General features: G+C 40.8%; 1 protein-coding gene across 4 annotated transcripts in view; it reads right to left on the reverse strand.

The window, feature by feature from the left end:
* CTNND2 (catenin delta 2) overlaps positions 1–17988 on the reverse strand; it is a 689093-nt gene extending 671105 nt beyond the window's left edge. For 3 of the 4 annotated variants that reach the window (XM_075142461.1, XM_075142460.1, XM_075142463.1), the window contains exon 1: positions 16471–16932. In XM_075142461.1, the coding sequence (XP_074998562.1) occupies positions 16471–16507 (37 nt within the window). In that variant the 5' untranslated portion in view covers positions 16508–16932. Of the gene's footprint in view, positions 1–16470; positions 16933–17593 lie in introns of those variants that run through there. The other variant, XM_075142462.1, reaches the window with a different exon arrangement.
* Between the last annotated feature and the right edge of the window lie 6080 nt (positions 17989–24068).

The raw sequence follows: 24068 nt of genomic DNA on the forward strand, positions 1-24068 counted from the left end.
CAAAGCAGGAAACGATAGCTCATTTAAGATGCTTCATTATGAAAGAAAAAAATGAAAAAACATTTTACAATCTGAATATTAAAGAGGCATTTCCTATCATCAATAATATCACAAAAAATGTAAATTCCAACTGTGAAGTGTTTATTTTTAGGATAGTTTGAAATTGCCAGCCATTAATCCAAAGCTTTCTGACTCTGAGACCACTGGTCTTTTGTTGCAAACATCTCTCCTTGCTTTTGTTGAGAAAGCAAATAAAAACCACATGAATCAGAGTGTCCAGGGCATCCCAGGAACAGGAGAAAAAAGGGAGCATGCTACATACACTTCTCCAGCTCCAGTAGCAGAGTAATTTGAGACATACACATCACTTTACTTGAAGTAGACTGCCATATCAGTGACCAATCACTAAAAAAATCATACAGCGTCTGCTTCAGAGAAAACTCTTGAAGAAGAAAAAAACTAACTTTCTCTTCGGAGAAAACTAATGAGATTCCTGAAATACCTTGATGATGGCTCCTCAGGGATCCAGCTCTAGCTACTGTGAATTTTGAATTTCAGGAGACTAGCTCTTGAATGTAGAAGAGTTGGTCTCAAGGAAGGCTAGATGGTGCCACACAGACACCCTTACTGCAGGCATATGGGCCCCGCTAGAAGCCCTGCAAAGCTTTGAGCTCCTTTACATCCTGTTATGGCTAAGTTCTCAGGCAGCATCAGAACATTCATTTGCCATCTGCCTGCCAAGAAACTTCTCCTGCACATTGGACAAGCCACAATGCAACTGACATCCTTGGGATGCTTAACGTACCCAATGTTCAACCTGAAGACCACACACAGACTCCCGTTTGCAGAGAAACCAGTTGCCTACTGTGTTAAAAGCAAGTGTCAGCAACACATCAGGCCCATATCCAAGAGTGTTCCCTGGTCCCAAACAGCTTCCACTCCTAGTTTAATGCCTTGTTCCTCATTTGACTTTAAGTAACAGTTAAACTGATACTGCAGGCCACTAATACCTGAACTTCTTTGAGACAATGCGGATGCCAAAGCAGAAGTCAAAAAACACTCGTGAATTATTTACAAATGCAACAGAACTGTGCACACCTCTCCAGATGTGGCCTCACTAGTGCTGTGTAGAAGGGAAGAGTCACTTCCCACCACTTCATGGTGATGCTTTTCCTAGTGCAGCCCAGGAGGCTGTTTGGCCTTCTTTGCCATGAGAGCACGCTGCTGGCTCACGTTCAACTTGTCCGCCAGGAACCCCAGATCCTTCTCTGCAAAGCTGCTTTCCAGCCAGTTGGCGCCAGCATGTACTGGTGCAAGAGGTTATTCCAACTCAGGTGCAAAACTTGGCATTTTGCCTTCGTTGAACGTCACAAGGTTCCTGTCAGCTCTTTTCTCCAACCTGTTAACATCTCTCTGAATGGCAGCACAATCCTCTGGCCTATCAGCCACTCCTCCCCGTTTTGTATGATCTGCAAACTTGCTGAATGCAACTCTGTCCCATCACCCACATCACAAACAAAGATGTTAAACAATACAGGACACAGTATCGAACCCTGGGGTACACCATTAGTGACTGGCCTCCAGCTGGACCTCATGCTGCTGACCATAACCCCTTCAGCCCAGTCGTTCAGCCAGTTTTCAGTCCACGTCACTGTCCATTTATCTAATCCATACTTCAAGAGCTTGTCTATGAGGATGTTATGGGAGACTGTCAGAAGTCTCCCGTAAAGTCATAATAAATGACACTTACTGCTCTCCCCTTCATCCACCATAGTCATCTCATCGTAGAAGGCTACCAGGCTGGTCGAGCATGTCTTCTCCTTCATAAATCGATGCTGACTGCTTCCAATCACCTTTTTGTCCTTCATATGTTTACAAATTATTTCCAGGAGGATTTGCTCCATCACCTTCCCAGGGACTGAGGTGAGGCTGACTGGCCTGTAGTTCCCCAGATCCTCCAGTCATCAGGAACCTCCCCTGATCATAACCTTTCAAAGATAATTATTAGACACTTTAAATCTCCTACAAGCAGTAGGTGATGGACAGATCCCATGATAAAGTGGATCAGTACAAACTCTTCCACTCTTTGGTGAGCAAATATACTGTTGCCTACAAGCTAATTCTGAAGCCCAAGTCAGCTGTTTATTAGCATTTGATCAGATATATTCTTGCATCTGTAACAGAGTTCACACAGGAATAAAAGGAAAAGCCCTACTGGAACCATCCTGAGACAGCTTGATAGTCAGAGACTGATAATGAGACGCCACAGAATTTCATGTTACCATGGCCATGAGGAGAGAGCTCTGCTTCTCTGCCACTAACAACACCCTGTGCCTTAACGCAGCAAAAAGCAGTATCCAAAACAAGCCAGCTAGTAGCTGAAAACACAGGTAATGAAGCCTAGAGCAAAGCTCATGAGAGCAGGAGACTGAGTGATGTCAGGGAAGGGTGCTCAACTGTGGAACAGTCTATTGGAAGAAGAAAAAAAAAAAGAAAATAAAAAAGATTCAAAGTCTGTCCATTCTCTGAGCACCAAAAAAAAAAGTTCTCTCTACCATGGATAAAGGAGATAATGTACTCTGCTATATCCACACTCCAGTAAACAAACTTATCTCCGAGAAACTATGGTTTTTAAACTGAAATTTCTCTTCAGATTATATCTGTAGGAAATACCATTGTCATTCACATTGTATTTACCCTTTTGAGGTGTAAGTGGTTTGTTAACGACACAAAAGTCTGACGACCTAGAGGAACAATGGATAAGAAAAACAAAGACATGCTTTGAGCAGCTCCTAGAATAGAAATGTATAAAAACACCTTATGTACATGCATGTAGGATAGTGATATTTAGAATAATTAGAAGGCAGATGTTCTAAAATTCACTGTACATTTCAATAAACCATACTATCAAAGCTGACTACAAGTATATAAATAGATCATTTGTGAAAATTAGATTTCTCCAATAAATTTATTTTGCTCAGCAAACCTTTTTTTAATTGTTACTTTAACTGAAATAACAGCAGCTACAAAAGCTACAACTAATGTTTCATGGAATTTGTTAAGGTTAACAAATTTTATTTTTCAAATTAATATTGCATTAGATGTATTTTTGATTGTATTATATTACTAATTGTAAATTAGTCCAGAGCAATAAATGCAATCCATAATATGGCCAAAAACATCATTATACGTTCTTGCCACCAAAGTCATTACCTATATTTGTTGAGATATTTTACTTTATTCTAAACACACGAAGTGATAAAGGCAACTTCTACCTAATATACAAAGTATTAAGAAAAGTCTATAGTCACCTTCTGATCCACTGAGTCAAAGCCTAGGGTGCTCAGCCACCTTGGCCCCTTCCCCTTTTGTTTCCTTTTTGCTTCTTTTGTGTTTTGTTTGTTTGTTTGTTTCTCCTTACAAAATGAATGTCAAGAAAAATTATGTCCAAAAAGACCACTTTTGAGAAATCATCTTAAAAGCTCTGAGATATTTTTAAGACAAACAAAAATTAGAATAGTATTTAATGTTTTGTGAAAGTGAGAGAAAATTGCTGAGAGATTGCCCAAATATCCTAGGACTTACCTATGCTAATTATTTTGCTGAAAGAATCTTTAATTACTTCAACATCAGTTTGACCCCTATTTGAAGAAGACAACCTATGGATATAGAAAATTCAAACATTTGTCCCTCATCTTCCTGCTCTAACTGAGATTGTTTGCTTCTTTTTGCTTGAAACAAAAAAGGAAAGGATTGGAAAGAAATTATTACTGGTACCACAACAAGGCTTGACCAGAAGCTGTCCATCCAGTTCTCTCTCTTAGTACATGATGAAACAACAGCAACAGACTCTTGCTCACAAGTGAGTTTAATACCATTCCTTATACACTCTGCGTTAATACAGTACTATTAATGCTTTAGTAAGGGACCAGCAGCAGGGTATTCACTGATACGTTGTTCAGCTTCATTATTCTTGCAAAAGCAAGTTCTGGTTTTGTTCTTTGAACTTCTCATGGAGAAGGGACCTAGTACAGTTTACCTTTTCCCCCCCTTGTTTTTTCCCCTCCCTTTTTACTTATTTTTGTTTTTTTAAAGAAGGGACACAAGCTCAGTAATGAAGTTTTCTATTTTGGAAAAAAGCCTCTTGTGTCACATAAAACATGTTGTTACCTGCTTGGGAAAACGTCGTATGAAGTCAAGCAGAAGTTAGTTTTATGCCATCCACGCACTGAGAGCAGTACAACAAGAGACAAGTATTTGCTTAAGCAACATGGAAAGGGCTACATGATCTAGGAGACAGAGCACATAAGCAACTAGGATCGTATTTTCATGCTTGTACCTGACCTGTTTTCAACCCCTCTAGACTTGTTTTCCCCTCAGCAATCGTGTTGGCTAGGTTTTTGAACTCTTCAACACAAGGACCATCTGTGAGTATGTTTTGGACAGCACCAGTTCAACAGGGTTGTGATCTTAAGTTCAGTTGTCAAAACACTGATGTAGTACAAAATAAAGAGCCACCACTATGTTTGATTGCTTAGATGATTGATAAATTAACATTACAGTCTGTTACTCCATCTGCATTCTTGCATATGGTCTTTCATATATGGTACAGTTAATGAATCTACAGAACATAATTTTCTAAACACGCCCTTGGAGGGAGTTGGTTATACGCCACTCTGCACAGGCTGAAGTGCTGAAGCCAGTCTTGACAGTGGTTCTTGTGTTTGTTATTGCTTGTAAAAGGATTACTCAGAGGTGTTGAGCTCACTTCATATTTCAAGGTGGGAAACGCTGGGATATTTACAACTAGCTTCAAGCTCCTGTTGTAACCTAGGCCTGAGGTCCAAGTTTCATAACAAAATTAGCCTACTGAAATTCAGTATCAATAAGAAGTGAATACACTTCCACTCAAACATTGAGAAGTTTGGTTTCATGTAAGTAGAACGACAAGAAAGTTTGAAATGAGAGCTGCAAACAGGACAACTGCAGGAATTCCTGGGGCTTCCACCACAGGGTAGCCTGCATCTAGAGGTAGCAGCTTCTGCCCCTTGACAACACCTTTTTGCACCATAAAACTACTTCAGCTGTAAAGTAGTATCATAAACTGCAGAGGGATGCAATATATAATGCATGCACACTTGTTAACAAGTGATAGCACTCACATTCTGTCAGAGAGCAGGAGAGATCCCAGATGTTTAAAATAATTTAAAAAAAAAAAATGCAACAACAGAATTCACAAGGCAACAAAAACTTCCATGATTTAAGCCATTAATGACTGTTTCAAGACAACCGAACCGAAAAAGTCTTTACAAAAGAGGAAGCCTACCTGACAGAAGTAATTGAGAGAGGCAGCACTGCTTTATGTGTCTGTTACGTTTTGGGTAATATTTGAATGTCATATTTAGGTATTATTAAAAACTCTGCATATATATTCAAACTTCAGAAGTTTTGTATGTAGAAATGCTCAGACCTTAAATTGCAATCCCCTTTTTACTCTTCTTTTCTACACGTATATGAAAAAGATTAAGATTAAAACATCAGAAGCATTACACAATGTTCTATAAATTCATTCAGCAGGGTAAGTCACCTTTTTGAAGAAGCTCTAAAATGATTCATGTGCAAAGAAGAAAAAGCTTTGTGCTGGCCTTTCTTTCTCCGACTGTTGCTGTGAAATGCAGATGTATAGCTGTGCTTCAGAAATACACTTTATATCTAAAACCTGGTATTGTGAAATAAATCACAAGTCTCTAACCCTTTCACATAAACTATTGTAAGTTGCACATTGAAGGGAATGGAATACAAAACTAAAATTATTTTAGCTATCCTCAAACTCCATTGAAGTAATAGAGGGTTTATCACAGTGATGTTGCCTCCTTTAGCTGATCAAAAACCAAACATAGGTCTCAACTCAGACCAATCCAACAGGCAAGGTTCTTGATGAATTACACAGGCAATCTGGTAGCTGTAGCTACCACTTACTGCTGAGATTGATTTCCCTTCTGAACGGTAACGGCCACTGAAAGCCCATACCACACTTCTATGTAGACATTTCTACCTTTACGTACGTTCCCCTACCTTGATACAGACGCTGAAGAATGTCTGTCTCTCTTATGCCATCTACTCAATTTAGTTGTACCATAACTGTTATTAAGTACTGTAGTCTTGTTTCACTTAAGAACACAAATATTTTTGCTTTAAGAAAAGTAAAGAACTTCATCTAACCTAAGTTGCAGGTGGCTACCACACTTCCTACAATAAGAAGGGAAATTTACAGAGTTCAAATTATCTCTTTTTTTTTTTTTACAACTTTTATTCAAATAACAATATCCCACATATTAATATATGTGCATTCGACAAACATACAGAAGAATGGGTATTTCTAAATGTGTTCTCAGTGTCCAAAGCTTGCACTTCTATCCTCAGATGAATAGAAAAAAGTTGAACCTGAAGTCCAATAGCTTATTCCAGACCTGAAGACTAAATCACATCATTAAAATGTCAAACAAACTCATTAACCCTATTTTCAGTGTGAACACCAATACAGCTTCTTTGTAGGGTGACAGTATCCTAACACGTACAACACATTTACCAGCACGTGGTTTTGCTGGACAGGTAGGTAAGCATGAAAGAAGAGTGGAAGCAAAAAGAGCACAAACTGATATCACCTTGAATGTGCGCAGGGGAGGAAATCCGGCACCTACCTCTCTAGAGACAAACAGTTCAAGAGACTATATATAGCAAGGCTTCACCTAGATCCTTATAGTCCACTGTGTAGGACTAATGCATTTTATAAAGTGGATCAACAGATAGAGCAGTTAAGGAAATACTTTTAACTTTGTAACCTCAAGAGCAATCGCTCTTTTCCTGCCCGTTCTCTCTCCAATTTCAGTTTTAGGGACTGCTTCACTTTTCCACTTGTCCCATTCCTCCTGGACAACTCAGCTTTTTCATACCAACCACTCATTTTGTTAAGCAAAAAATATTACTATATTGCATAGCACTACAAATCAGACACTCCTAAATAAAACCATGTGACAAAAAAACCTTAATTTTGGCCACCTGCCAATACTATGTAGTTATTAAATCCAGAGTAGAACCAGAAGACCGTATTTAAATAAGGATTTATTAGAAAAGTAATTGAAAAACGTGGATACTTAATGTTATGATGAGAATATTAAGCCCTTCAAAAATCAGGAGTCCTTCCTTCTTTATTACAGTCCTGGTATTTTACTGGAGGCATGCTAAATACATTATAAATAAGTGAATTTAAAAACAGCAGAAGGGGGAGAAATAATCGCTTCATTCCTAAGAACACATATTTCCATTGCTTTAGAGGTCTATATGACTTTCTAGAGAGTAATACTATTTCTTGACAAGCATACTACAGTATCAGGTAAACAAACCTTATACTTCCAGAACTATACTGTTCTACAGGTCAGGAAGGATATGTCTGTAGGGTAAGTTAGCTAAACAAACTATCATTCTGATTTTTTCCTTCTCTTTCCTACTCCTCCACCGTTTTTTCCCCCACCTGGAACTCATATATTCATCAAATCTGGAAAATAACCATTTAACCAGTATGGCAAAACTTACAAAGTATAAAAACTATAAACTACCACTGAGATTACTCATCCTGCCTGTTTTATGATAACACTGTAATACCTGTAATTTTCTTAAAAACAAACAAAAAAAACCCCAAAAAATCCAAAACAAAACAAAAAAACCCGAACAACTCTGTCATGACAAACATTAGATCATGGAATTATTGAAGAGTCAAGTGAAAGAAGGTTGAATAAAGAGAACAAAATATTTTACTATGGTATGTCTTGTAAAGCACAGGTCTCCCATTGAATCAGTTGGATTTGTGTTACCAAATTCAACAAGAGTACAATTGGGTTTTGCTTGGGAGAAAATACAAAATTACATCGCTTTTGAGCTTGATATACAAGTTATGTAACACTCATGCAAGAGAGGAATTTTAACATTTGACACAGGTGCAGCTAACTCCATACCTGCTTATAGCATACGAGTAACATATATGCATGCATGCATTTCTTAAACATGTTCAAACTGTGTTTTGCTTGTTGTATCTGTGCAAGATGTCCTGTTAGAACTGGTATACTTTTGTAAATAAAACACTCCTGAAAATGCATTTCTAAAAGTATTTACTAGAAATCATCAGACTGGCTCAACCACCTATGTTAAAAGATTGAATTAGCATTTTTCCTATTCATTGACAATACAGCAATTGTGCCTTCCAGCCTGTCTCCCTGTCCCCACCTTCCTCCCTTAGCTGTTTTTGGTTTACTATTAACAGTATCTCAGTTCTCTTTCTCTGCTTTGGACACTAGATACACAGTTAAAAAAAAAAAAAAAAAAACACAAAAGCAATTTATACTGCAGAGTCTTTGGCTTCTTGACAAACATCATTGCTCCAAGTCTGTTCTATCAATAGATCACCAGCAATCTGTCATTTGGGGACCTGAAATATCGTCATCACCACTGATCAAAAGCCAAGTAGCTCCTTGCTGGATATTTTTAGAGGGGAGACCATGCTGAAATAGTCTCAGACAGAACGATCCATCAGCAATGTCAGCCTGAGGACTCTGGTGGGCAGAGCAATGTTGTAGAGGAAACCCCTGCTCCCCCTCGCCGGCCAGTTCTGGTCTGAGTCAATATATTTAGGCAGTTCACACACAAGCAGGCAAATAGGGTTCTCTGAAGTGACACTGCCCAGCACGCTTTCCAATGAAACAACATAGGCATGTTCACGAGGTCAGGCAGAGATGCCAGATCTCAAAAATCTAAGATGTCCCAAAGTCCTAAAAGCAGGTCAATTTTATGTGGCACTTAGCTGGCATGAAGTGTCAGGTATAGCATATTCCTCAAATACTAATGTTGCACTTGCTAAAAAAAAAAAAGATCTAAAAAATCTTATTTTGGAAATCAAACTAAATTGCTTTACTTAATCTAACTGTGCAAAGTTTTAGCCATTCTAAGCTAAATTGAAGGCATAAAACGTGATCAAAGTCTAGAATTTTGTTTTTACCACTCAAAACCAGGTGTCTTCTCTGCTCAGTTTAAGTCTTTTTATATTAATACACATGAAATAAAAGAAACATTTATTACTTACTACCAAAAATTCACATATCTTCAAACAGACTGGCGGGGAAAAAAAGACAGCAAGACCTATACATGTACCATACTTAGAGATAGAAAATTAAGAATTACAAAGCTGATTAATCTTGGCTACTTTTAATTAAAAGGTATTTACAGAGAGGGAACATTTAAGACAACTGATCAAAACTCAATCTCAAAAAGGCAAAGAAGAGATGTAAAGGTTAAATTTTACACCATACCTTTGCATTTCGCCCACATAAAGTAATTGCTGCACAGACCTATGCTACATAAGGTGACACAGAATATAAGGAAATGTTTGTTTCTTTCTGAAATGGGGAGTATTATCCATCCTTTGAGTGCTCATTATGACAATCAGCATTGAGAATTAAGTGTGCAGGATCCCCAGTGGAAACACTCAGAGGCTACCGAACTTCCCTAATTTGACCAGAAATGCATGCTTTGGAATTTGTTTTTATTGAAAAAAATGTAATGACCTATATTAAAAAGACCTATTTACCTGACAATATTAAACAATTGCTTAACAGAATAGTGCATTAGGCTTCTCAGATATACTATGGCTTCTGTTCAACGCTCCCATTTATATGAAAAGGATTTGTTGGTATCATGACTCTCTTTCTAATGCCAGTTCTTAAAGCCTGCAATTCTGAATTTACCCTTTGATTAGACATGCATGTTTCTAATTAAGCTTAACCTGCCCATCCTTCTTTGAAGAGATTGAAGTCAGAGTCCACGAAGACCCTTGAGGCTTTGTGCAATACTTTACTTGCTCTTGGTAAAGATAATAGAAGTCAGAAGTGAAAAATAAGTGCAATAAGCTGCCAAGCTTGTCAGAAACACTTTCAACCAAACATACATACTTGTGAACCTACAAAATTTAAGGGACTATCATATTTATACAGGAGAAAAAGAGGAAATGGTGTTGCATCTCTCATATGCATTCAACTATAGGATGCTGTATGTCATTAGTAAAATAAAAGCATGTGTAGTAGTTAATCCCTAATGAGGTCTGTGTCAGACTACAAATGCTATTTTTCCCCAGAGTGAACCAAACTTTACCTTCTAAAAATCATGTAGACGTAGCTGAGAGGCATTTGGGAATTCATTTGGTGATCCCGAAGCAGGACTTCCAACCCTGTAACTCAAAATCCTTCTGTTGGGCATAAATGCTATGGATGTGGTTTAACAACAGAAATAAAAAAATCAAATGCAAGTGTCTTGTGTTTTTTTCACTGTAGTGATAACTTTGAGAATGCATTAGGCCTTTTACATTACTGACACTTATGTAGAAGAGATATTATCACATTTCCAAGTTTTCCCCAGTACCACCAGATGACATACATCAACACTCCAATGGAAATCCATATATAAAGTCATATTATTCTTGTAACTCAAGCTTCAAAACCATTTGCAGTAAGAATAGCAATAATTATGAGATTCATCAATTACCGTCAATCTCCTTCATTAAAGCACAAGCTTTTTTAAAATACCCAAAGCTTTTTTGTTCTATTTACTGCATTTCTAAGCATACTAGGTCAGACAAGGTTCGGCACTGAACTGAAGGTTCAGGTTACCATCATGTGGAGATCAAGGATACAGGTACTTCATCAGAAATATTCAGAAAGTTTAACAAAATGATTAGTCATATTTGACAATTTGTCAAAATGCTCATAGACTGACCTAGATTTTGATTTGGATGAATTCACTGGATTATCCACTCTGTATTTAGCATCTACACCATTTAGGAGCCCAACTCCCACTTTCTGTGAGACTTCAGCTTCTAGATCACACAGAATCTCACTTTCAGAGGTAACACACCATTCCGAAATGAGATGATGCCATTAGGCATGTTCAAAAGCTGTCCTGAAGTTGAGTTGTTGTAAGAAATATAAGTGAGAAAAAGATGGTTAAGAACACCTTCAGGTATCCGCTTATTTAAAGAACTCAGTATCTCTACAAATTCTGGCATACAAGACCACAACAAGGTTTGCCCAAGCAGGCTTTCCATGTCTAACCTTGAGCCATTTCAGCCTTGCTGAAAACCTTTAAGCTGTTATTTCCTCAGACAACCGTTCTCTGACCTAGCCTTCTGCCTTCCCACTCTGCTTTTCATTGAATACGAACCTCCATACCCAATGCCATGCCATTTTCATGCCAAAAAATGAGCATGAAAAGGCTTTTGCCTTCCCATATGCCAAACAGGTAAAGCAACAATCAACCTCTTGGCAAGAAGAATGATTACTGGGACAACAACCACCTGCTGTCAAAGAAACCTGATTACTATCCAGCCAAGTACAACGCTAGGAAAAAATACCAGAATGCCAGGACTTGATTCACATTATCGTGTATGTCATTTTCAGGGAACTGCACTCCTTTGTACAAGTTAGACTCTTCACTCAGATAAATCTAAAACAATGTAAATATTTAAAAAGAAAAATATCTGTAGATCAGCTAGCATACCAGAAATACACATGCTCATGAGTTTCAGTATTTTGGTGGAAAAGTGTAAAGAAAAACTGTAAGGTTCACATATTCTGTTTTCAACATCCAGTGCAGATTTTCTTGCTTTTCAGATACCCAGCTTCAAAAATTGTAAAAGTACTCTCACAGGAAGCAGGAATTAAAGTATAACACCTTCCTTGAAATTTATTGTCTGGAGCCTTGAGTTACCCCTGAGACCCTTGCCAGTCACCCTTCCAAACTGCTTGCTGGTTGTAATGGAAGGCCTGTGCCTTTACAGGATGCAGATCACAAATTTTAATAATCCTAGTGGTACTAAAAGGTACAGCAATTTTCCACCATCACATTGAAAATTACTTCTAATTATTTCCCCAAACATCTTAATAATTTAAAATAAATTAACCTGATATAAATGAATATGTGTCTCATTCAGCAGGTTTAAAAAAATTAAGAACCCCGTCAGAATCCCTGTTTACGTTACCTGCCTAATTTCATTTGGCTCCCTTCAAAAATTCAGCCTTACAGGGATATTTTGGTGTTACTTAATTGAACAATAATTGACTGTGTTAGGACAGAAGAATGTACCTATGGCTGAAAAAAGAATATGCTTATGTTACACTAAGCAGACAAATTTAAGTTTTACTGTCAGTTTCCAAAAGTAATTTTCTTGACCAAAAGGAAAATCCTGTACTGGAAAGATTTTTGAGAGATGAAGAAATCAATTGCAAACTTGGCAAGAAAAAGAAAAGGGGGGGGGGAGAGGGAAGGTAAAAGAAACAGGGTGGAAAATGCAAAATCTTCCCCCAGAGAACCTTTTATGAAAAGCCTCTTTGGCTTTCAGATGTTCTTGATTTTGGATGTTACTACTCAAAGTGGACTCTGAATATCTGTGGCTTCTCAAAATGAATGAAAACAAGTGGAAAATAATGGTTTGTTATACAGTAGAACTATTATGGCTAATGCAATAAACCCTAATAAAATGTAACATCAAACATAGTTACTTTATATATGAATTTTAAAAAGTTACCGCCTTTTTGGTAGGCCTGAGAAATACGAAGTTTTAAAGATTCATTAAAAGCCTGTTTTTTTTCCAGAAGCTTCAATAAAAATAAGCAGTGGCCAGAAGGACAAGATAATACATACTATTCCATGCTTTATGTCTCTTGAAGTTATTGCTTAATACTATAATTGAATTTTATAAAGTAGAACAGATTAAGAGCCAGTAGGATGCACTAGAAGTTAGCATGCCAAGAGCAATTTAAACAAATACTAAACACTTGCTCTCACAGATAATGAGATGTTGCTCCATTTCTTAGTTTTACACTAAACTGGCAACTACTACAAGGAAAAAAAAAAAATCTATTAACATGGCTATCAGTTTATATATAAACAGATACCATATTTCCTTTTCAATTTTATTGAACTTAAATTTTGTCCAGCATACTGCCAGAGAATCTGGTCAGGCAATCTGCTTTTACAACCCATTCATGACACCAACTTAGCACATCCCAAGGGGATAGAAGAAATTGTTTCAGTGTGTCATGCTGCATTCAGATTTCTTTCCAAGTGAGCCCAACTACAGAAGAGCCATTAGCCAAAGGGTCATGTGGTTCTGCAGTGCGTGAGCAGAGGACTGCATACCTCTCCTGCCCAGAGACTTCCTATTGACATAAGAGAAACAACTTTTCCCATTATGCCCCTGTCAAAAAAAAAAAAAAAGAAAAACAAAAAAGGTCAGAAAAATAATGTTTTTGCAGGTGTAATGACTTTTGTCAGGAAAAAATCACTCTCTTATTTAGAAGCAAATGTGTTTTAGTCCTATTGGAGAACCATTCTGTCATTTAAAAAATAAATGCACCGTGTTTAAAAATGCTGCCTCCATTAAGGTTTATTGTTTACTTGTATGTTATTAATAATTAGACTACTAAATTTAATATTGTGCAGTTAAATAAGCATCCAAAACTCATCCTGTAATAAGATCTTACTGAGACCTTCAAAGGGGAGAAACAATCAATTTCGTTTTTGTCAAACCTCAGCTCTGACTTGAAATATCAAACTCTTCATGACTTACAAGCGTAATCAATAAGCATCAAAACCACAGGTCCTTATTTAAGTAGAGTACTGTAATAATGTATTTTCCTTATCCTGCTGATACTTCTGAAAACAATTGCTTCTAAGGAATTGTTGAAATCTATGTTTGAAATCCTAACAAAGATACGCTGGAATTGCCACAAGTGATAGGCTCTAAAAATCATATCACACTGAACCATGAAATATAAAACGTATCTGAAATTTAGCGCAAAATTTAACACTCAAGAGTTCTGCTGATTCTGTTATCTGCTCCATTTACATGCCAATCTACAGCCCTACCTAAAAATGCATTTCTTAAAACCCTTAAAATAAGCTACTCCGGCACTTCCTTTGTAGCATAAGTTGATTTTACACGTGTCTTGAGAAACAAATACTTAACACCGAACCACAGACATTAAATTGATACCATCTATCAGCAAAGGTAAATTATGCAAATCAGAATTATGCAAACACCTTTTTTTTTTAGTTGCTACTATTTCTATTTTGTGCCGCGGTCTGTCAGAGTTCATTACATGAGAATGAAATTATTTTAGTAGCATTATTCAAAAAAACACAGCAAAAGTCACAAGCTTGTGTCACTGATGAGCTATCTATTGCTTTTAGCATCCGTTAAGGTACCTGACAAACAGAACTCAAGCACCGTAGCTGGAGTCCCCTCCCAAAAGCATCTTTCTTGCAATCCACAGAAAGTCATGCAACTGGCATTCAGAAATAAATACTTTGCTTCCCACCAGCAGCTTTGAGGGGCGTTTCCTTTGATATGTATACACAGCACAGCCCGCTACTCCTTTTTTCAGAGCCTCTCTTATATAACAGACTGCAAAAACCACCTCTGAACAACGTGATCAAGATGCGATCTCCTGTTTTGGTACTACAACATTCAACACAATCACATTCAACGCAGTCCCGAGCCATTAATCAACTTCTTACTAATGAGGATGATCTATTGTAAGTTCTCTGCAGTTTTGCAGGATGCAGACTGATAGTCAGTCAAGGCTCCCAAAGGGTCAAGTCATTCACAGACTGAAAAGAGACAGCTTCACCAACTTGGCTCAGGATTAGTCTTACAAGGGTATTTGATCATCATAGAATGTCCGGGTTTTGCTTATATACCACAGTCTTCCTAGGTGATTTGGCTTTAGGGTTGGGGCTCCTCTGCAGATAACCTGTGTAAAGGTAAATAGGTTCACAAAAGCCCTAAAGCCATTTGAGTCTCAGAGGCCCACAAGTAGGATATGCAGCAGCTTTCTCTGGAGACCTGCACCTAACTCCCTCACGCCATGCCATTTATGCACTGACCAACTAACCAGGCTGTTTGAAAAACATCAACCCAGCTCACATGAGTTAGATGATCATTCTTAAGACAGGATGAATACATCCTTAAATACAGGATGACAAAGGTATTTTCCCCTCTCTTGATTTTGCAAAAGCCCACAACAGACTTACATAAACTCCATATAATTCTAGGTAGTCCTCTCGCTATCTTGAGGTACATAAGTCTTGATGTACCCTATGGAGAGGTTTGCTATGAACCACAGCTCAGGCCGGTTCACTATTTTCACTTTACATACAGACTACCTATACAGACTGTGCAAATAAACCTGCAATATGAAGTTTTTACTTTATCTTGTTATTACCCATAAAAAGGCATACATGTTTTAAGGGGCACGAATATCAGTTACTATTGCTGATAAAGTTAACGGTGGGGTGTTTAATAAATTAATTTCTAAATATTTTCTGCAAGTTTTGGATATTTTTCTGTAATGCATAGGGTTATTCGTGACATCCTGAATCTGAACAAAGCACACCCTAACACTTAAACTATGAGAAAGAAAATGTCTCTGCACAAGATGCTGTATTCTAGCCTTTCACATATTCATGCCTCCAATCCCTCCAGGGGAAATTTAACATGATTTCTAAAATGATCCCTCTTCAGGGTGTTTTTTTATTTTTCCTCCAAGATCCCCGGCCAGATGAATTTGTGTATTACATGTACTGCCTGTGCTGCTGCACCTCCTCTGTGGTGACTTGATTCAGCTGAAGCTACGCTTCGACCGATCGATGCGAGCACATTACACACCAGAGTAAGAGTAAGGTAAGGGTAAAGGAAAGAAAAGCATCTTTCCTTTCAGCCATTAAATATAGATCAACGAAACATCACGGTGCACATCGCGGCTCCCCTCCCCACCCTCCTCCGCCCGCTCCTCGAGCGCAGGATTTCGCAGACGGTGGCTTCAAAGGAAGAACAGCCCCCCCCACCACACACACAGACACCCGCACACACGCACGGAGACCCGCACAGGCAGCCGCCGCCGCCCGGAGCCGCCCCAGGGCCCGGGCCATCGCGCCGGCACCTCCCGCGCGGGCTCCGCGCAGGGCCGGGCGCTGCCCCCGCCCGCGGGTCCCCAAGCCCCTTCTTCTTCTTCCTCCTCCTCCTCCTCCTCCCCGGCCCATGACTTCACTGCCGTACCAAGTACATTAGTGCAGGGCGTCGGGAGACACGGTGCCGCGGCTGCCCTACATAAGCAACGACTAACGTAGAAAGAAAGGGAGGAAAGAGATGGAGGGGGGGGGGAGGCGCGGGAGGAAGAAACAAGGGAAAATAACGCACTTTGTTACCTCTCGGCTGAAGGCACAAACACAGCTCCCAGCAGCCCAGCCCAGCCCGGCTGCCTTGCCGAGGGGAGCAGCGCAGGAGCCCGCACCGAGAAGAAATACCACGCAAGCGGGAAGGGTGTGTGTGGGGGAACCTGGCACCATTACGGTGCCTGTCGTACTCACCGATCGACGCCGATTCAGCCTGCTTTCTCCCAAACATATACCAAAACCCAACAGCAAATCCTCAGTCCGCTAGGCAAGGATGAATGGGGGGGGGGGGGGCGAGCGACGGCCCAGGCTTCACCGCAAGGTCCTGACCTTGCCCAGCTGCATCATCTTCGGCTTGCCCCCCCCGGGCGTGCGTGTGTGCCCGTGTGCGCCCCCGTGTCCCCGTGTCCGTGCGAGCGCGCTGATCCGCGTCCGAGGGGCTCCGCCGCAGGACAGCTGCCCGCTGGCTGCCGGGGCGAGGCGGGCTCGGCATCCACCGCCCCGCCGCCCGGGCGAAGTGCGGGGCCGCTGCGGCGGCGGCGGCGGCTGGGGCAGGCTGCGCGGCGCCGCCGTAGCGCAGCGCGCCTGGCGGGCGCACCGGCCGCGGGATGTGGCCGAAGGAGACACAGCCGCCGCCGCCGCGCTCCCTCCCGCCCTGCCTCCCTCCCTCCCCGCCTGCCTCCGCCCCTCCCTCCCCCGTCCCCTCCCCAGCAGGAGCGCGCCCGCCGAGCAGCCGGCGCTGGGGGGAAGGGGGGCGGGCGGCCCCGCTCCCGCTCCCGCTCCCGCTAAGGCGCCGCCGCCTGCGCCGGGCGGGGCCGAGGCAGGGCCGGGCCGGGTCCCCCGGCCTCGCTCCGCGCGGAGCCGCGGCCTCGCCGCAGAGGGGCGCGTCCCCGTGTCCCCACAGCCCGGCAGCCCCCCGCTGCCGGGGGGGCTCTGGTTTACTGGGGAAGGGGGAGGCAGGGCGGCGGGCCGAGGGCGCAGGTGCGGGGGCGCGCCCCGGGGCGGGGGGAGAGGGGCCAGTGGGGAGCAGCTCCCCGGCAGTGACAGCGGCTCCCGCCGCCTTAGGTTGGGTGACTGGAACTTGAGGTCTGCCAGCCAAAACGGTAAGAGCAGCAGGGAAGCAAGAGCTTATTCCCCTGCTCGTTTCTCCCTCGATTCTCTCGCCCCATCCTTGGGAAAACCTAGGTGGAAAATCTACCATGTTTTCAGAAGTCTTCTTGCGAGCAACGAGGGTAAGGAACATGGAAGTCACGTTTACTCCCATGCTCGCTTAACCCTTTACTGAGAAACTTGTGTAAAATGCGATTGCAGCACTCACCTGAAAGTTGCCATTCCATTGGTCCTTTTAACTTGCTGCGCGGACTTTTGGTATCTGAGGAAAAATACCGATTTTTTTTGTTGTTGCCTGGGGTAATTACTGTTAATTCACGCCCGTAGCGATCTGAATATCAGCGTAGCAATCAGGAAAGCCATTTACTCGGCTGAGACGTCAGGGCAACGCGTACGGTGGGTTATTTGCCTGCCTGAACCCACAGCCCGGACACCTGCTTCGCGGGGACGAAACACGCGTCTCCTTCGGGCGTGAGAGGCGGCTGGCCGCCCCCTCGGGAAACGGCGCGGGTGAGCGTGGGCTTCGGTGCTGTCATCCTCTCCGGTAGTCTCACCGCGTCCCTTTCACTATCAAACCGCCGGGTAGCTGGCTGAATAAATCATAGCGGGCGCCTTATTAACAGCTGCGGGTTGGAAGGGTGTTATCTGCAGGCGGATTTAGCCGACTCTGGAGCGGCGCCGCGGCCGGCTGCCGGAGCGACTCGCTGCTGCCACCTCTCGCTGGGCGTTTTAGCAGCTTCCCCAAACGCCCCCCCAAAGCGGGAACTTCGCCTCACGGAGGGTTGACGTGAAGTTACCCTCGTTTCGTTTCAGGAGAAGGCCGGAGAGCGCGTCTTCCCTTCGTTGCATTGCTCATGCTGTGTCCAGCGCCAGAAAGGCTTGTTTTCTGCCTGTGGTCTCTTTTTTTGTTTTATTTCCTTATATAACTTGTCTTCATTTTACCTTTGCCGTTTATCTGGGAAGGATTAAATGCAGAATTTTGCCTGCGCTGCCTTGAGGCCAGCTCATTTATCAGCTATCTCTAGCCTCACAATAAGCACGCTTGTTTTCATCTACGCAAACATGCACCGTAGGAACAGAAGAGAAAATGAGTATTCAGAGGAGGCTACTTAAGCAATTAAAGAAGCCGTAACAGTAAATAGTTAAACAAATCTGTAGTAATTAAGCGTTTGTCCATCTGAATCTTTTCCTCATCTAATGAAAGAAGAAAAGTTGATTTCCCTGTCTTTGTCCAAACTCGTAACAGCAGTATCAGGCATGCCCTGGCTGTCCGAGGCTGGAAAAATCAGCAGCTGGAGGTATAAAAACTGCCTGCATAGTAGCCTAGCCCACTGTTTGATGATTAGGGCCCTGTCCTGGGAGGCAGACTTGTCTTCCAGTCTGAAACTCCTAATCAGACATGTAACTCAGCTGTCTCGTTTCTTGACAAATGTTCTAACTTCCAAAGTATTGCAGAGTGAGGAGAGACCCACCAGCAGCTACCCTTGTACAGGGAGAGAGAAAAGAAAAAAGCAGCTCGTCATCTGCATCTGGAGGAAGAACATAATGTCTGTGAAGTACAAGACATTGGGCTTCTGGTTCCCAGCCTGCGATAGGCATCTAATTCTGGACTGAAAGTAGTTTATTACCCAGTAGATACCTAAAGTCACTATCTTACTGTTAAACCTCAAGAAGTACCTGATAATAAAATTACTGAGTGTCAAAGCATCCTAGATCCACCATAGCATCATGTGATCTACCTTCTGCAGCCCAACCTCTTCTCTTCTTCAGAGCTGAAAAGTCTTTCTGTCAATGAAGGGAGAGGAGACAGAAGGGCTAGAAACAGGCTGTGTCCTCCTTTCATTCCTCCTGAAATATAGCCCTGTAATAGGGGCATTTCATTGCCCTGGGAATTGTACACATCTGGCCAAATTGTAGGGTGAGCAGAGTGTGCTAGTGAAGGATGCACCTAAAACACCCGGTTCTCCCCACACTGTAAAGGTTACCCAGCTACCTATACCAATGTATAAGTACTATTGTGGAAGCTGTTGGCCTGGAAGTTACATATAGTAGTAATAAAGGTATATAGCAATGCAGATCCTCTGTAGGGGAAGTGAGTGCTGAAGGCAGAAGGGTTTTGGAGGAATCTGGGAGGTCTGAAGACATCTGCTTTTCTCTCACAAGATTTCTTCCTTTCCCGTCACTATCTTGCATGACAGGGCTTTCATCTTAAGGCATCACAGGATTCACAGAGCCACTCCTTCTCCTACTGCTTATCTCCCCTGATTCTCCCTGCATCACCTTTTCAACGTTCTGACACCAAGGGAGATCTCTGACACCAGAGAAGGGGCAGGGACTGAGCCCTGATTATGGATATGGAGAAGAAGTGGGAAGAGGAACTAAACCAGATTTCCAGAAATGGCTTTTTGCTCCTGCTGCTGCTGTCACAGAGGAAGGGTAAGGGAGAGCAGTGATGGGTAAAAAGGAGTGGGACCGACTTCTGGGAGGGGTTGCCCCCTTTATAGTAGGTACTGTCTGCCTACTTCTTTCTCAGTGACTAAGCCTCTTGTTCTGACAAGCCAAAAGCATACATAGGTGGAGGCTGTTCACCTTTTTGGTCAGTCCCAGCCTTCTCAGACGTAGGCAGTCTGTTATCTTAGGCTTACTTGGTCTGTGCCTGGGAGTGGTGTAGCTACCCTAATCCTCGGTTAACTTCCTTGAGGGTTTGTTTGGGGTTTTTTCCCTAGAAAAAGACGGAAAAAGAAAAGGAAATTTTTATAATATCGAGGCAAATATTTTCAAGCACGGGAGTTGTAAAAACATCTTTGCCATTTATGTTTGCCTGTAAGATTTACAAAGGCTCTTGAGGCCTTACGTTTCTATTTGGTCAAAATAATGACAAGTAAAAATTTTAGAAAATAAAAAATGTAGTAACTTGAATAGACATAAATCCAGTAATAGAATTTTTGGATAATTTGTCTTGTAAATGACTGTGTTATAAAGAACAATAACAACAACAAATTGTTTAAGTTTAGGCTCAGGGGTTGCATGTTACTATAGCTAGTTGCAGGTGATTCTTTTCCCTTCCTGTTAACTAGAAATACAACTTTTTCTTTGTGGAAAGTTTCATCTTCAGGTAAAGGATGAAGCTAGCAGTGGAGGAACACAGGAAAAGGCCATTGGTCAGCAGTTGGACAAGGCATCTAAGATATGGGACACCTAGACACAAGCGCTAGTTGTGTCTGCATGTTCTGTCTCAACATAAGCCATATTTAATCTTGGTTTAATCCTTCTTGGAACAGAGTTTGGGGGCTTGTTTTCTGAATTTTTGGACAGAAGGGAAAGCATTTCTTGGCTGGTTTGACCTTCTTACTTTTATAACATGTTTAAAATTAAATGTATACTTCATATGAAGATTGTTGAGATCCTCTGTCATGGTCAGGGTCCAGCACCCTCCTTTGTGACACTGAAGTCAATGGGAACTTTCTGTACTAAGAATGTTAGTAAAATAAAACTAGGTCTATGAAATAGATTAATGTTTCAGGCAATCTTTAGCAAGTCTGGAATAAAATCAGGAAAACATGGTTTTTGCCCTTTTTAATAAACTGAAAAATCAGTTAAGCATAATTAGTTTTTCAAGTTTAGAGCAATACTTTAAAGAAGTTATTGCAATTACTGTCTTACCACTTTCTAAGAATTATTTAAAGGTGGAATTATTAAAAGAAGTTGACAACATCCACTTAAATATTTCAGATAAGAAAGAGCATGTTTCTTGAGACACACAGTATGGTGTCTTAATGAAACCGAAGTGGGAATGAATTTAGATAACTGATTCAAATTTCTTCTCTCTTATTTGACTATAATTTTATCTTTAATAAGTCAAGTCAATATTGAATTTTAGTAATATTATGTGTATTTTCCATTTTTCCTACACTGTTACACAATATTATACACAACATTGTTTACTTAACAGCAAAGTACATGTACATCCTGGGATCTGGATGGCTTTCTATGCAACAAAGATAAAATGACAAAAGAAGGTTTGCACGACTGTATTTGCATAAGCTTGTGTCCTGATCTCATGGAAATATTTTTTTAGCAGTAGTATCTTAAAGAAATATAAGGTATTTTCTATTCTGAAACACAGCTGGTTTTGACTCAGTCTGGTTATGAGTAAATTACTGTTGAAGTGCTAAGCTTGACTGGCAATAGAAAGATACAATTGAATTTGTAGTACCTGCAGATTTTGTAAGTGAGTCTATATTTGTATTGGGAGAGTTGGATTGTATGTACTGAAGGCTATCCTCAATTCCCTAGGACCTGACTGGAATTTTTTTATTCCCAGCTTCATCCATAGATGATCAGATAGGCAGTTGTGAACAAAATCTCTCTGAAACTGCTGGGTTAAAAACTTTTTTGGACCTGCTCGACTTTAAAAAATGATTTTACGAATTATTATTTAGCTAATAGCTGACATTCGTTTCCTAAGCAATTTGGCATTTTCAGCATGTCGGATTTTCATATAAAAGTATATAAAAAGGCAAAAATTCAATTGAATTCAATTGTCTGTCTCAGTCACAAACAATTAGCACTCTTACTCAAGGTATAGTAAGGGGAATGCATTATTTAATAATAAAACTTTATCTAAGTGTTCCTGATTAATGAGCCAGTTGAGTTTTACTCAACTCCAAGGAAAAACATAATGAAAATACTAAGAGGGTGAGAGAAAATGTGGCTGATTATTCCTATCAATTAAACACATCCGAATTAAAAAGGGTTTGGGGTTTTTATGTGGGTTTTTTGTTTGGTTGGTTGTTTTTTTTACTTTTTGGTATGTTGTCTTTTGGAAGATGGAAGGCCACAAGTTGAAACAAAATTCAGTGTAATGTAAAAATTGTTCTTTTCAGCATCCAGTAAAAGAAAGTTTGCTGTTATAGATTCATATCCTATACATGCACAGGCTATACAAAAAGCTGAATGTTCTGAAACAATTTCTAAACCCTAATCCCGTGAAAGAAAGTAATCTCAATCTATCTTCATGTGACCCAGTCTTATGAGCAGTACGATGTCAACTCAGCTGCGAATTACAATCTAGTTTTAATAGTTCAAAACATGTTTATCCCTATTAGTGTCAATTGAAATGCCAAGCCATTCTCAGAATGTATCCCTTAATACATTTAGAGCTGCAAAAGCATTTAGGATTAAGGTATAACACTTACAAAACTGTATTGCACCTTTTGGATTCTTTTTCCTTTCCACCGTACTTGTGTATTGAATAAGTCCATCTCAGAGATAAATCCCATCCTGCAGAAGGCCAAGTAGAAACCTGGCCACACATTCAGAAAATTATGCTGTTTGAATAACAGTTAGTGAAACCTTGTTATACTGATTATCCTTTTACTTAATCCAATTATGTGTGAGTTTTACTTCATATTTTTGCACAGTGTAAAAGACTGTCAGAGTTCAAGGAACCAGTAGATTGAGCATCTAGTTAGACCTCATATTGCATAAGACTGAGACATTACCTACCCTGAAAGCTAAATGAATGACTTGGCATATCTTGCAATTATGGAGTGCTGGCTCATTTTCTAATCCATTCTCTATTATATTTAGTCAGTATCAGGAAAGATGAAGCTGAATTTACTTGGCTGTTAACTCCATGAACATCACGCTCCAAAAGTCACACGCTTCTGTTTTTTCCAACCAGCATGGCTTTAAGTTCCTGGAGACGGTTGATCTATTTTCCCAGTGCTCAGGAGACTAGTGTCTCATCTGACACCTATTCAGATCCTTTTTCTCAGTTACAGTAGCAACCGTTGCGAAACCCCAAACCGCTGAAGCTCCATGGGTATGCAACAGTTAGCAAGGACTCCTTGCAAAAGTTTTCCTGCTCCTCAAAGCTTTTGCTTAGTCTTCTTGTGTGGCATGTATATTAATGTTTTAGTGTACAGGAGGATGCTTTGTAATATTCCTTGCATCCATACCTGGAGTTTCTCGAGTACGCTCCTGGTGCATTTAAAGCGGTTCCCCCACCAGTGGCACCAAAGCTGAAGTCACAGACGGGTGCTGTCTAGAGAGCACTGTTTGCAACGTAGACCCAAGGTCCTCCAGCATGCCCTGTGCATACTGTGGCCCAGCAACTACTGTGAACTTTAGGGCTGATGTAGATGTAATGTGGACATAAAGTCCTGAAACCTTAATAGATCTCAGAAAACTGAATCCCACTATTCCCCTCTTTGCACTGTACCAGTGAGTGATGTAGATATTCCCTGTTGGAACAAAGGGCACTTCAGCCAAGTGGGACAAGAACCAAAACTACTTCATTCCCTCTCTTTCCTCAGCTAGGCTCTTTTGTACTTCATCGTTGTGAAGCAGATGCCTGATTGTCTCCTGCTTTGACCTGATATTTCCCTCAGTCAGGCACCATAATTTGTCTCAAAAAATATTGGAGTGTATCAGATCATCATTTTCCTACAGGTTCTCCTGCATAATTGGATATCTCTAGTCCTTTACATGATTGTACTATGATTGTCATCATCCTGTAGAGTTTTCAGTCATAATCTCACTTCCATGAACTAACTTGTTTTGGAAGAATAATTTTCAGCAATGAAGGAGCATCAGTTGCTGCAGTTTAAATGGCCATCTACCAAGAGTAGAATGGATGAGTATGCAGTGGATATGTACAATGCTGAATTTTCCTTATG

This window comes from Calonectris borealis, chromosome 2 (assembly GCF_964195595.1).
Source record: "Calonectris borealis chromosome 2, bCalBor7.hap1.2, whole genome shotgun sequence".
Taxonomy (NCBI): Eukaryota; Metazoa; Chordata; class Aves; order Procellariiformes; family Procellariidae; genus Calonectris; species Calonectris borealis.